Source organism: Rhincodon typus, chromosome 9 (assembly GCF_021869965.1).
Source record: "Rhincodon typus isolate 14 chromosome 9, sRhiTyp1.1, whole genome shotgun sequence".
In the NCBI taxonomy this organism is placed as follows: Eukaryota; Metazoa; Chordata; class Chondrichthyes; order Orectolobiformes; family Rhincodontidae; genus Rhincodon; species Rhincodon typus.
In genome coordinates this window covers 21,257,858-21,271,420 of record NC_063340.1, presented here as the reverse complement: position 1 = coordinate 21,271,420, position 13,563 = coordinate 21,257,858, and the positions used below count along the sequence as shown (strand labels likewise).

At 39.4% G+C, this 13,563-nt stretch overlaps 1 protein-coding gene across 5 annotated transcripts in view; it reads left to right on the top strand.

Annotated features, from left to right (window-relative positions):
• The window catches only part of dzank1 (double zinc ribbon and ankyrin repeat domains 1), a 94,265-nt gene that overhangs the window by 15,442 nt on the left and 65,260 nt on the right, over positions 1-13,563 (top strand). For all 5 annotated transcript variants that reach the window (XR_007262809.1, XM_048600625.1, XM_048600626.1 and 2 more), the window contains exons 3-6: positions 167-320; positions 1,312-1,441; positions 5,847-5,943; positions 9,959-10,083. Coding sequence is in view for 4 of the 5 variants with exons in the window: in XM_048600625.1 (XP_048456582.1) it covers positions 167-320; positions 1,312-1,441; positions 5,847-5,943; positions 9,959-10,083 (506 nt within the window). In the remaining variant the exon portion in view is untranslated. The remainder of the gene's footprint in view (positions 1-166; positions 321-1,311; positions 1,442-5,846; positions 5,944-9,958; positions 10,084-13,563) is intronic.

Below are 13,563 nucleotides of genomic sequence, written 5' to 3'. Positions count from 1 at the left end.
CTATTTATTTCAAAAGCCCCTTCCCCTCCCCCTTTTCTGATGAAGGGCCTAGGCCCGAAACGTCAGCCTCTCTGCTCCTATGATGCTGCTTGGCCTGCTGTGTTCATCCAGCCCTGCACCTTGTTGACTTTAATGACAATTTTATTTTTCCCTTTCTATTTAATAGACACCCCTGATGTGGACATATACTACACAGTAAATGGCAGCAGACCTCAGTTCTTGAAGAAACCATGTTATGGGGAGAACTCAACCATAAAATACAGAGAACCATTCACATTGCAAGCAGGCAGAGGAACGATTAAAGCTTTTGCTGTTTCTAGGTAACGCTCCCAAATGCCTGAAAGAAAAATTAAAATCATTTGAAAGTATTTTACATTGGTCCAAAAGAACAAGCCAGAAAATCATACAGAGCAAAGCAGCTTATTTGGCTCGTTGTGCCTCTCCCAGCTTTATGCCAGAACTTTCCAACTAATCTGACTCCCCTACTCTTTCTCTATACCGTCTCATTCTTTCCCTTTTCAAGCATATATGCAAATTTGTTTTAAAAGTTACTATTCAATCAGCATTCGTCATCCTTTCAGGCAATGTATTTCAGATCTTAAAAATTTTCCATGTCAAAAAAAATCTCTGCTCACTTTGGTTCTTTTGCCAATAATCTGGAGTCTGTTTCCTTCGGTTACTGATCTTCCTGCCAGCAGAAAGTTTCTTCCTTTCTGTCAAATCAAAACGCTTAAAAATTTTGAACCTCGCTGTTAAATCTCCTTAATTGTCTCAAAGAAAAACAATCCCAGCTCTTAATCTCTTTATGAAACTGAAGTCCCCAGTTCCTTGTACCGTTTAGCAAATTTCCTCCCATCCTTTCCAAGGCTTTGACATCCTTTGTAAAACATGGTGCTTGTAATTGGATTCAGTACCCCAGTTGAGACATAACCAGTGATTTATAAAGGCTCTGTGTAACTTCCCTGCCTATGTGTTCTATGTTTCTGTTTATAAAATCCTGGATCCCATATGCATTTTTAACTGCTCCAACTTGGTCTGTCGCATTGAAATATTTGTTTGTAAACTCCCACTTCTACTCCTCTTAACCTGTATAATCGTGTGTTCTGTGTTCCTGCACAACTTCTAGAATTGTAAAATTTGCTTACAGATACATTCCTTCATTATTACTTCCAAGATGTATCATCTCTCATTTCTGCATTAAATTGCATCTGCCATCTCTCATACGGTCCAAGACGTCTGTCTGGCCTGAAGCTTGCTCTGCATACAACCTTACCGAGTTTTGTCATCTGCAAAATTTCTGTTGACTATTAGAGATGGTCGAGAGAGTGGTGTGGTGACCAAGGTATTTCTTGTGGAGTATGTACAGCCCAATGCAGTGGAGATATTGGAGGATGATGACAAAAATTTCTTACAAGATTATGAAAAGGAGCTTTCCAGACAGGTAAGAATATGTAGTAACATACGGTTGATTGGTCACATGTTCCAAGTGCTGGAGTGAGATTTGGGCGTTCCTGAACAGATTTGTAGAAATCTCTTTATATCCTGTATGATTCAAAGAATAATCCATGAGAGATTCTTCCAGTGTTGGCTTCCTGTTTGTCCACCTTGTTATTGGAATGGTGAAAGCCATAAAATTGCATGTTTACTAAATGTAATAGCTTGTAATATCAGCACATTGTAATAGGAAAAGGTGAGTTAGTCATTTATTTCCCTGTTCTTTTAGGTTGTGACTGATTTACATCTCAGCTTCATTAATCTGCCTCCTTTACTTTCTCTTCTTGTGCTTAATCGCTTCTGAGACAGACAAAGCACATGCATAGGTCTGTTTCCATAGATTAGTTTTCCTGCTACAGATCAGAGGCCTGTCACCACAGGCTGTAGCTTGAGGGCTGCCACTCTACACCATGCGTGGCTGACCAGGAGACTCTTCCACTCTTCTTGTTTTGCTGTAGGCTTATTGAAAGGATTTACAAATTGATAATCAACTTTTTTGACCACATTACAAATGCAGTGTCCATGGCCATCAAGTCCTGGGGTGGGACTCAAACCTGAGCTTCTGGTCCAATTTCCCAATTTCACTCCGAAGTAGTCAAGATCTAACTTCAAGAATTTAAAGGAGATAATTTATAAAATAGCTGATGAAAGTGTGCAGGTAGGGAAACACTGTTGTAACAATTTCGACAGCATTAATAATGAATCAGAGATAGTAGGAACTGCAGATGCTGGAGAATCCGAGACAACAAGGTGCAGGGCTGGATGAACACAGCAGGCCAAGCAGCATCACAGGAGCAGAGAGGCTGACGTTTCGGGCCTAGACCCTTCATCATGGATGTTTAAAAAGAAAGGCTCATTGAGGAAAGCATCCAATTTCTTTTCTTATCTGATTAAATCTTCCAGATTTAATTTAATCAGTTCTACCAAAACATAAACGCCTTGTAGACAACACTGATTTGATTTCTGTAATGTGTTTCTGAGCATAGCTGTTCAGTACTACCAATGAATAAGGAATACTGTGGGGAAAAGTAGACTGAACCTTATTTAGCCATTTTTCCACAATGTGATGAAATCTTGGCTGATCCACATTCCAACTCAATCTATCTGCTGTAGTTTGTCCATTAAAATGCTTGAATTACAAAAGTCTAATCATCTCAGACTTAAAAATTGAGCTATCATCTGCATTTTGTGGAAAAAAAATTCATATATCTATCATCCTTTTTAAGGTTATGGTCCATTGTTCTTAACTCCTTCAACAATTTTTTTCAAAAATGTTCCATTCTTCTCTAACAATTTATTTGAAAATTTCAAAAGCCTCAATCTAATCTCCCTTTAACCATCTATACTTTAATAAGTCGAAGTAATTTATGGGATCGTTGTTCAATTTGCTCATAGGAGCTGTGGTGATGATCTGTTGGATTTTCATTGCATTCCTACCAAGGCCAGTATGTACTTTCTAGGGTGTGGAGTCTTGAACTGCACTCAGCACTATAACTTGCACTTTATATAGCTGTAGCAAAATTTCCTCCCAATTAAATAATAGCTCTCCAGAACTAAAGATCAACACAAAGGTGCCAGCCGTGACTTAGTAATGTTCTGGTCAAAAGGTTGAAAGTTCAAATCCCACTGTAGGACTCCAGCACAAACATCAAGATTGACAATCCAGTGCAGTACATTTGGAGTGCTGTACTGTTAGATATCTTTGTATTTTGGGTAAAAAGTTCTGTGGGACTATTTTGAAGAAGAGCAGTAAAGAGTCCTGACCAATATTTATTCAATCAATTTCAGTTAAACAAATTATCTGGGCATTACCACATCCCTGTTTGTCGGAACTTGGTATACACAAATGGGCTGTCGTGTTTCTTACTTTGTGACATGACTGGTCTTAAAAACACACTTAAGACATTTATGGGTTGTTCTATGGTTGTGAAAAGCACAATATAAATATAGTCTTTGTTCATTTACGTTTTACTTTGTTGGCTTATTTCTTCTTACCTGCTACATTTCTGCAATATTAACACTATGCAAGCAGCAGAATACTAACATTTCAAGCAAGAGAGAATCTAACCTCCTCTCCTGACATTCACTGGCATTACTGTTGCTGAATTCCCCACCATTAATATCTAGTGCTCACCAATGATCTGAAACCTAACTGGACCAGCCACATGAATGTAATAGCTACAAGGTCAAGTCAGGGAATCGGAGTTTTGCTCGGAAACCTGAAAACATTCTACTATTTACAAGGCATGAATCAGGAGCATAATGAAATTCTCCATGGTTGCCTAGATGGGTAAAGCTCAACATTCCAACACCTCAATACTGACTGCGAAATAGCTGCCCATTTGACTGGCCCTCAGCCATTCTCTTTGCCGTTCACTGCATCGTGTAAGCAGTGTGTTACCACCTACAAAACCTACACCTATGGCAGCAATTTGCCAAGGGTTCTTGAACAATACCTTCTGACCCCTCCCTGTTCACAATTTTGAGCTTCTATCCACATTACTTAACAATATTGCTGAACTTGGTAATTGACAAACTTGGGTATATAGTGCTCTATTGTGTTATCTAACTCACTAATAAATATAGTGAATAGTTGAGGCTGTAGCACAGATCCTCATATGATACAACTGGGTACTTGCTTCCAACTAGAGTTTATAGCTATAAACCCCACTCTGTTCTCTACCGCCTAATTAACTTCCTAACTAGATCAAAAATTTTCCTTCACTTCCATGAGCTCTGGTTATATAATACAAGACAATACAGCACAGCACAGCACAGGAACAGGCCCTTCGGCCCACTTACCCTGTGCCAATTCCTATTCCTTATTTAGACCCGCTATGTATTGCCCATGTGCTGTATCTTTCCCTCTGTTGGCCTCACGTACATGTGTCAATCAAGATACGCCTTAAACATTGCTAAGGTGCCTGCTTCCACTATCTCCACTGGCAGTGCGTTCCAGGCACCTACCACCCTCTATGTGAAAAATTTCCCCCGAGCTTCTCCCCTAAACTTCCCCCCACATCACTTTGAACCTGTGCCTTCTTGTAGTTGACCTTTCCATGCTGGGAAAAAGCCTCTGACTCTCTCTGCCTCTCATAATTTTGTAGACCTCTTTCAGGTTGTCCCTCAGCCTCCATCTTTCCAGTAAAAACCATCTGAGTTTATCTAACCTCTCCTCATAACTAAAACCTTCCAGACCAGGCAACATCCTAGTAAACCTTCTCCAAACCCTGTCCAAAGCATCCATGTCCTTCAGGTAGTTTGATGACCAGAACTGCACGTAGTGCTCCAAATGTGGCCTAACTAAAGCTTTGCATAACTGTAACATAACTTGCCAACTTTTGAATTCAATGCTCCTGTGAAAGTTTATCAAATGATTTCTGAAAATCCATAGAACTATGTCCACAGAGTACTACACCTATCTACCAAAATAGATTCATCCTCAAAAACATCAATCGAGTTTGTTAGACATGAATATTCCTTTATAAATCTAATAATGAGGATAGAAATCCTGAAGACACTTACAAGCTCAGGCAGCATCTGTGGGGGAAAAAACAGAATGAACATTTCAATTTGATGGCCTTTTAACAGAGCTAGAAAAATTTAGAAAAATAACTGGTATTTAGTGAATGCAGATTTAGTGATTTACAAATCTCTGTAATCAGTTCAAATTTCTTTTAGTGATTGGCCACTTTGTCTTTAATTATATATATCCATCAATTTATCTACAATAATTGTTAGGCTAGCACGCCTATATCTGTTTTTTTATTCTCTCAATTTTCACAATGACTAGCTGGTATGCTTTTGATGTTGGCTGAAGGATCAAAATTCACCAGGCCACTGCTGGAACTCTCCTCCTGTTCTTTGAAAAAGTACCATAGAATTTCCACAGACAAATTTAACATCTCATCTGAAAAGCAGCACTTGGATAATAGTTAGGATTATCTACTCGAGTACTGGTGTAGTATTTGAACTGTTGCCTCTTTGACTCGCTACATCTATGCGGTCAACCAGTGATGGCAGTTAGATCATTAAATCTTTGCTGTTGACCGCAAGATACCTGGACATAGGCATCATTCCTGCACCTAATAGATCATCGTCAAGAACAAAAGATCAGAACTGGATAGAAACCAACTATGATGGTTCCCTTTATTTGAGTTGCAAGCAAACACTATTTGCTATAACAGTTAATGTCAGGACTGTACCCCAGATTGAATCACATCACAGTCTGCTAATTTCCCTGAAGTTAAGTTATTGATTTTATAAAGGTGTGAAATGTTGAAAAGCTTCTGCATAGGTACATTGCAACTTTACCATGAATATACATATAACAGGTGATCTTACTATTTTAGGACAATCTAGGGGGGTTGGGACCCCCCACAGCTACATTCACAACACCAAACAAGGAAAGCAAGCACTCCTACGAAGAGACAGTACAAAAAATTCCTGGTAAGCAATCTCAAATTTATGGTTTCATCTTGCAGCAGCTCCTCTATATTCTAGTATATATGAGACATCGAGACCCAGTACTATGGGAAGTGCTGCCATCGTTTGATTGTAACATAATTAAAAACAACAATAGATTGTACTTGAAAAGCCCCTTGAGTATAATAAAAGACATCATAGAAATACTATTTCATAGGAGCATTATACAAAAAAAATTTGACACTAAGCCAGACAAAGAGCTATGTGGGCACATGACCCAAGGCTTGGCAAAGAAGCAGATTTTAAGGATTATCTTAAATGAGGAAAGAAAGGTAGTGAGTGGAGGGATTTAGGAAGAGAATTCCAGAGCTTTGGGCCTTGGCAGCTGAAAACATGAAATGGTGGAGCAATGAAATTCAGGTTGCTGAAGAAATAGGGGATAGATAATGAGTGACCAGCCCAGAATGAATTTAACTAATTATTGAGAGCTATCAAAAGCATGGTTCAGGACTTCAGCAACCGATGAACTGAAGCAGAGGTAGAGTCAGGTAGTGTTACTGAGCTGGAAATAGGCAGTGATGGTGTCCTAATGCCATTGGAAGCTCACCCCAGGATCATTTATGATCACCAAAATGCTAATGTTCTGGTTCAACCTCAGACAGTTGCTAGGGAGAACAGTGGAGTCAGAGGTTATAACATAGAGTCTGTTGTAGGAACCAATGACAATGACCTCGTCTTAACAGTATTTAGTTGGAAGTTTAGTTTGGCTGCTCATCAGTTCTGGAGGTTCGACACGCAGTCTAGTGGTTTAAAGACAGCGAAGGGTTGACAGAAGTATTGCTGAGGTAGAACTGGGTATAGTCAGTGTACATGTGGAAATTGATGGTGTGCTTTCAAACACCAACACTAAGGTACTATTCCTCTTGTCAATTTCCTGCAATGCAGTCTTTTGAAAAAGAATAAAGGTTTCTCCCCAGTGCCCTGGCCAATACCTATCACCCAAGCAGCATCACTAAAAACAAATGGTCCTAAGTGTATGAGGACTTGGGTGCAGGAAAGCAGAATGCACATGTTAGCTCAGCAGAGGATGAAGTCACACAACAGATTAGCTGTTTTATGGCCCAGCTCCTGACAGCACTGGGCATCCTGCCAGAAACCCTGCGCGCAATATCAAACACTGTGGAAAAGTAGAGGTCACCTTTGTACAGATCTTTATGCAGACCTTGGAGCCTATCCTTTTCAATATGAAATGAGTCGTTATCTCTGTCAGCCCATCATGGTGTGTCATCTGTTGACCACTGTTACAGTTTCTGTTTCAGCACACCACTTTGATCAAAGGTCTAAGTGATACAGTAGAAACTCCTAATTCAGACCTCTTCCCACTGTTCAGACATTACCTGGGTGCCACAGTGGTCTATCAATCTGTTCTCCTTCAAATCAGAAAGCTTGGTGAAGTGCAGTCCAGTCAGAGTGGCAAAAACTCCATGGATGTGTATTAGCTGTTCTCCTAAGGGTAACCATTTTCATGCTGTCCTCCTGCTATTCCATTTTTATCCTTGCAATTTTATGTTAGCCAAACATTCCCCACAGCAGCACCCCAGCAGATGACATACCGTCTCAAATTAAGCTCATTAGGTCTACAGCTGCTTGAGATCATCCTTCAATCACAGGTTTTCTGCCACCTTCTAAATCAAAGACCAGCAGTCCTCAAAACCCATGCTTCAGGTTCTAGAGAAGCACCTCATGGAACCACTAGGATAGACAATGGGACAAGGAAACCAGATAATAAAGGAATTATGAGGTAGATTTTTTTCTTCATGTATTCAATATTTTATAAGTCAGTTTATAACTGGATTTGAATGTTCATTTTCTGATTTTTATTTTGTTCGTTGTCAGTGAAAATAATGTGAAGGTTAATGATACAAGAAAAGTGACGATTTTGGCAAGGAAAATCTTGAGATTTTCTTGAAGGATAATTTTCAGTTTTCAGCATTTTTTCCATATGCACTAACTCTCCCTCTTTTATTTTTTTCTTCTTTTTATATCCGGGAGTTCTCTCACACACAACTGAATGCGCTTTCTTTCTCGCCCCATCACCAAATCACCCATGGTTTTTTTTTCAACTAGAAATCACCACCAGTAAATCACCCATGTTTTCCAGTTGATTAATTCACATGCAAAACCTGTTAAGGGCAAAGCAAACCAACTAACTTTTTTTAAATTAGGTGATGCAGTCAATTGGTAACATTACCTTGTGTATTTTTTGATGTTTGAGGAGGTAGTAGTAGGATAGTAAGCCCGCTAGTTTTCTGTAATGGCCAGATTGTGCCATCTGCAGCATTCTGCCAGAAATTTTGATAACCATTTAGAGGTGTAATGCAGCAACCCTCCTGAGCAGTTAGGAAATAGAAGAAACATGACTTGAAGGTGATAATGATATATGTTCCTGTGGCAGTACGGCCCTTCATGTCACTTCCAGACCAGAGTCATGAATTTAGACTAGCCAGGGTGGTTCAAATAGAGCTGAATTAGAGGACTCCCACGTCACAAAAGAATTGCAACTGCTGCCAGAATAATGGCCATTCACCAGCTTCTTGTTGCACACAAACTGACTCCCTTTCATCTGCAGTGCTGCAGTCAATGACACTGCACCATGGAGTCGCCTGCAATTCACACAGTCTCCACCTGCTTACCTCTGGCAAGAGGGAATGAGATGTGTTTTTCTTCGTATAGAGAACTTCAGTCACTTCCTTTTTATAACAGTGCACTGCAAACTGTGAGATGCTGTTTATATTTGCTGCAGCCTGAGAGGAGCCTGGTGCATAGACATGAAGAAGACAGGCAATACAGTCTTTGACTTAGTTTGAGATTGAAGTTGTAGCTTCAGCACTTGTCAGAATTCACTTATGACCACTATGGTGAAGACACCTTATACACTGTTTCTTGCTGAAGTGAGGTGCAAGAATTGCTCTGTGAAGGCTCTTGGTCTGAAGGGAGCCCGCACTTTTCCATCTCCTTCTAACAGCCTGCCCTATGCTGTTCTGAGTGGCCTCTTTTCCTCCTTCCAATCATGTTCAATTTCAAGAGATAGCCCTATCCAGCCACCTTTTAGGTGAAAGCTGTTGTTTTCAACACAATATTTTGCATGACAGAAAACTACCTCAAAACCATCTGTGTTGTGTTTCAAATCTTAAAGTCTGGGATGGTGGAGAGGTGTGCTGCTTTTATTCTGTTTAATGTCATGTTCATCCAAGTGATATTAAGATAAGACAGGAATATGAGGTTCAATAATGGCTGTGGTCACTTCAAATCACCATTGCACATTGAATTGCATTGTCATCTCACTGCAGCTGGCAGTCATTTGGTATGCACACTAACCTCTTTGCCAAGATGGATTTGTCTGCATTTCCAATTAAATCTCAGATACCTTGTGTGACCACGCAGCTGCTAAACAATTGGTGGTGCGTAGCCCAGTTTATTTTCCAAAACCATTAGGAACATTGCAAAGAATGGTTTACCTTATCTTCCACTCAGTTGGAGAGAAATGTGGAAGATAAGGTAAATCTATCCTAACATGCATTAGGAAGGAGGGAAATTTCCTCCAAAGTAAACACAACTTGCTATACTGGCTACATTCTAGTTTTGACATGAGTTCCAAAGAATGTATTATTTTCTGCAATTTCTCGGTGGGCTATTATAAGCTAATCCCACCACCACATTAGGAAATCAATTGCACAACTTTGCTTCTACACCCCATTCATGTATACTCTCCATTCGAGTCATTGCAAAGTATTGGATTAGCTGCAATAATAGTGTTCCAACCAATCCCCTGTGTTTTCCACACAGTAATTTATGTTCAAAATATTTTTAACATATCTGCAGTAGACTTGAGACTAACCCATCTCACACAATGATAGAAATGGGGCTTCAGATTTTATTGAGAAAGCACAGAGTTTTTTCTAAAATATGAGTTTTGAATTAATTTTCTGTATCAATGGGAAGTGAATGCTCGTTTTCATTATAAATTTTTTATTAACAGAACTGAAAATAAATGATGATGGCCTGCATAAATCATTCAAAGGTCCACATTTCCTGAACAGTCGTTTTGGAACTTCAGTCCCTGGACAAGAGCTGACTTCAGCCCCGCTGTCCCACAGGTCCCAGGTGATTACACAGTAATGATATTGTGCCTTTAAGAGAGATTTGTTCTGTGCTGTTCCTCTTGCAGAGAGGTGTTGCCACAGTGGTGCCAGAATGTTTGCTTCAAAAGCAATGAGTAAATAGCTCCCTGAGTGTGTGTTTTTTTTAAAATTAGATTGAAAGGCATGAGTGGATGGAGTCAGGCTCACACAGACCCAGGGTTTTAGTTTTGCTTTCAGTTGGGGTTTAGAATTGGCTGTTGAAGCTGATAGATACAGCTCGCAATCTCTGCTACAGCAAAAAGCTTGAGTTCTCTCCCTGCTGCCCGATTTGTTTCTTTGTGTTCTTTCTCCCAGACTAGTAGGGCGATAGCACGTGGGGAAAGTTTGTTTTACTGAACTTGCCTTTGTCAAGGGTGTGTTTATGGGATGTTGCTATATTGGAACAGTTGATGATTAGTAGTTAAATAATAATTAATTAAGTATTTCAGCAGAGTTAAAGTTATGCCAGTTCTTTCTTTTATTGTTTGTAGTTTCACTGTTGAAAGAATGAACTGTGTTTTGCTTGACCCTAGTGGTGGACCAATGAATCACATATGGAACACAGTGCCTTACACTTGCCTTTAAATAAAAGGTTATGGTCTTGGCTATCTCCTTGACATTTTGAGGGGGTCTGGTTTGGTCCATAACAAGACTGTCAATTAATTTTGGATAACTACAAGTGGAAATAATTACTCGACTTTTATGTGCAAGTGAGGAATTCTGAGGAATGGTTTGCAGAGCAGTACTCTTACTAGATCCACCAATAGAAAGAAATTTTGAATGGCTTATTGATGACACCTATGTATGTTGCCCATTTTAAAGTCTTAAAATCACTGCTATTAATAATTCATTGTGTCATTTTAATGTTCTTCATTTAGGTCACTGCAGCATCTTCAATAAAGTCTTCCATTGTTGCCAGGTTAAAATTTCATGACTGCTGGGTGAAAATTCCAGGGCTACTTCCTATCAACACTGTCTTCTCAAGGACAACTAGGAATGAGGAATAATGGCAATGCCATATTCCAAGAATGACAATATATGTTGATGGTAAAAGATTGTGGCCCCAACATTTAAATGGAAACAAGTTGGGAATGGAGGTGGTGGGGGAGGAATTGTAGATGGAATCCAAAAGTATGTTTCCCACATAGCCATGTGAAATTAGCAGTAAGAATATTTTTAATCTTTTTACCAGGTTTTCCGGCCCCTTGGTGGAAAATTTTAGCAGATTGTAGTTAAGGCATCCACAAATGTTCTTCTCTACTTATTATAAACTTGGATGAAACCATCCATTGCTGGGGAATTTTTAGCATTTCTTTATCTTCATTGATAAAATCACTTGCCTGTTTTTAAGGGACCCACATATCTTCTGACCACCTTCTTTCTCATAATGTTATAAAAGATGTTTGTGTTGATTGCAATATCCTTTGCAAATTTCTTTTTAATTTGTTTTTTCTCACTTTTACCATATTTTGTCAGTGTTTCTTGCTCTTTGTATCTTTTACCAATCATCAGGATCTGTGCTATTTTTGCATCTGTATGCTGTTTTGAGTTTTATGTTGTCTCTTTCCTTTTTTGTCTTTATTTGTAAATACCACTCTTGTCTTTTTAGAGGTTGAAACTGATGCTATGTCACAAATTTTTTTGAACACCTACTGATCCTTTTTTGTTATACCCATCAACGCTATTGCCCAATTAAGAACGTAGGAACAGGAGTAGACCATTGAGCCATCGAGCCAGCTTTGTCATTTTAGATCATACCTGATCAATTACCTCCATGCCAATTTCCTACACCGTTTCTATATCCCTTAATGTCATTAATGTCCAGGAGCGTATTGATTTCTGTCTTGAACAAACTCAATGATTGTACTTCCACAGCCCTTTGGGGTAGAGAATTCCAAAAATTCTCTCCTCTGACTGAAGACTTTCATCTTCATATCAACTTTCCGTGATTAGTGAACAGGGAGATTCAGAACCTTTTGGACATGCAATCATGCAATCAACATGCAATCTACCACTTTGCAACTAAAACCATGGTGCATGCACATAATTCTTATTACAGTTCTTAATTCCTTCTCTGTAAGCAGGATTATCTGATTTTTTTCAATGGTGTGGGAGCTGTAATGGATGGGACATTGCCCAACACCACCACTGAGAAAGGCATTTCATCCAGCAAGGTACCAGCCATCTAAGTGGTCACCTGGTGGGCTTTTCACACATCACTTCCTGGGACAACAATCTTCCATCCTGCCTGAAGTTGCTAAGCAAGGGCAGGAAACTTGACATAAGGCAAAGCATCTTCCAGCAACCATTCCCTGCACCCCATTGATGCACCCAGTCACCCTATTGTGGTGTGAATTGAGGCCCTTCTTCCACCAATGTGGCAGGCAGCTGCCTCTTTTTACCTGTTTGGGAGGCTGTGACTGTTCTTGCTTCTCAGGAATAGGGCTAATTGTGGTGGTGGAGTGAAAATGTTTTTGTGTGATTTTTAATTGAATACTTAAGAGTCTTAATTGATGGTGGAATGGGTAGAATGCCGGAATGCCAGAAGCACCTTCTGACTCAGAGAAAGGGGCACTACCAGTGCACACAATAGATCTCCCCTCTTGTATGCTGTCTTATCATTGAATTGCTTTCATCCTTAATCTTTAAGGCCATTCCTCCACCTTTCATATTTTCACTATCTTTCCTGTTGACCTTTTAACCTGGTGTAGTTAGTTTCCAGCCTTAATCATCCTGCAGCCATGTCTATATATTAGTTACTGTGTTAAATTTTCCAAGTTTTAATTTGTGCTTACAATTCATTGAGTTCAGTCTTTATACTTTTTGTTTGTATAAGTAATGTTTATTCGGGTCACAATGTAATGCTGTATTTCTGCTGTAATGTTTTGTTCCCACATTTCCTATTTTCCGTCAAGGTTCATTTAGTTTACGCCTTTTACATTATTCATAATCAAAATAAACTTGAAGCTCGATTTCTGACTGAGCTATTTTCTTCTCTTTTATTTGTTCTTGAACTATTATGTAGGCTATCTTTTGCACCTGAGCCATAAGTGTGCACACCTCTTCCAACTTAGTTGTTTAAGGTCCTTATGACTGTTCTATTTATTCATTCCAGTGGGTACCGGGTTCCAGCCCGATTCAGCTACAATATGTCCATGGGTACGGTTCCTTCCAGTCCGAGCATTGATGCTAATACCCCAAAAGCTGAAGTCATCTTTCCCACACTACTCTTCAGCCATGTGTCATCTTCCTGTTTGGGATAATCAATGTTAATTTGCATATGGCTTGAGCAGTAACCCAATAATTGTTATCTAGTAATCTCCAAACAGGTCTTCTTGTTGACCTTTATTCCTCATGTTGTGTCACATGGACCACAATGAAATCACCCCTGTAATCAATTTTATGGTTCTTTCTCAATCTCATCTGGGTGCCTCTTAGTCTGAATACTATCGGTCACAACTGT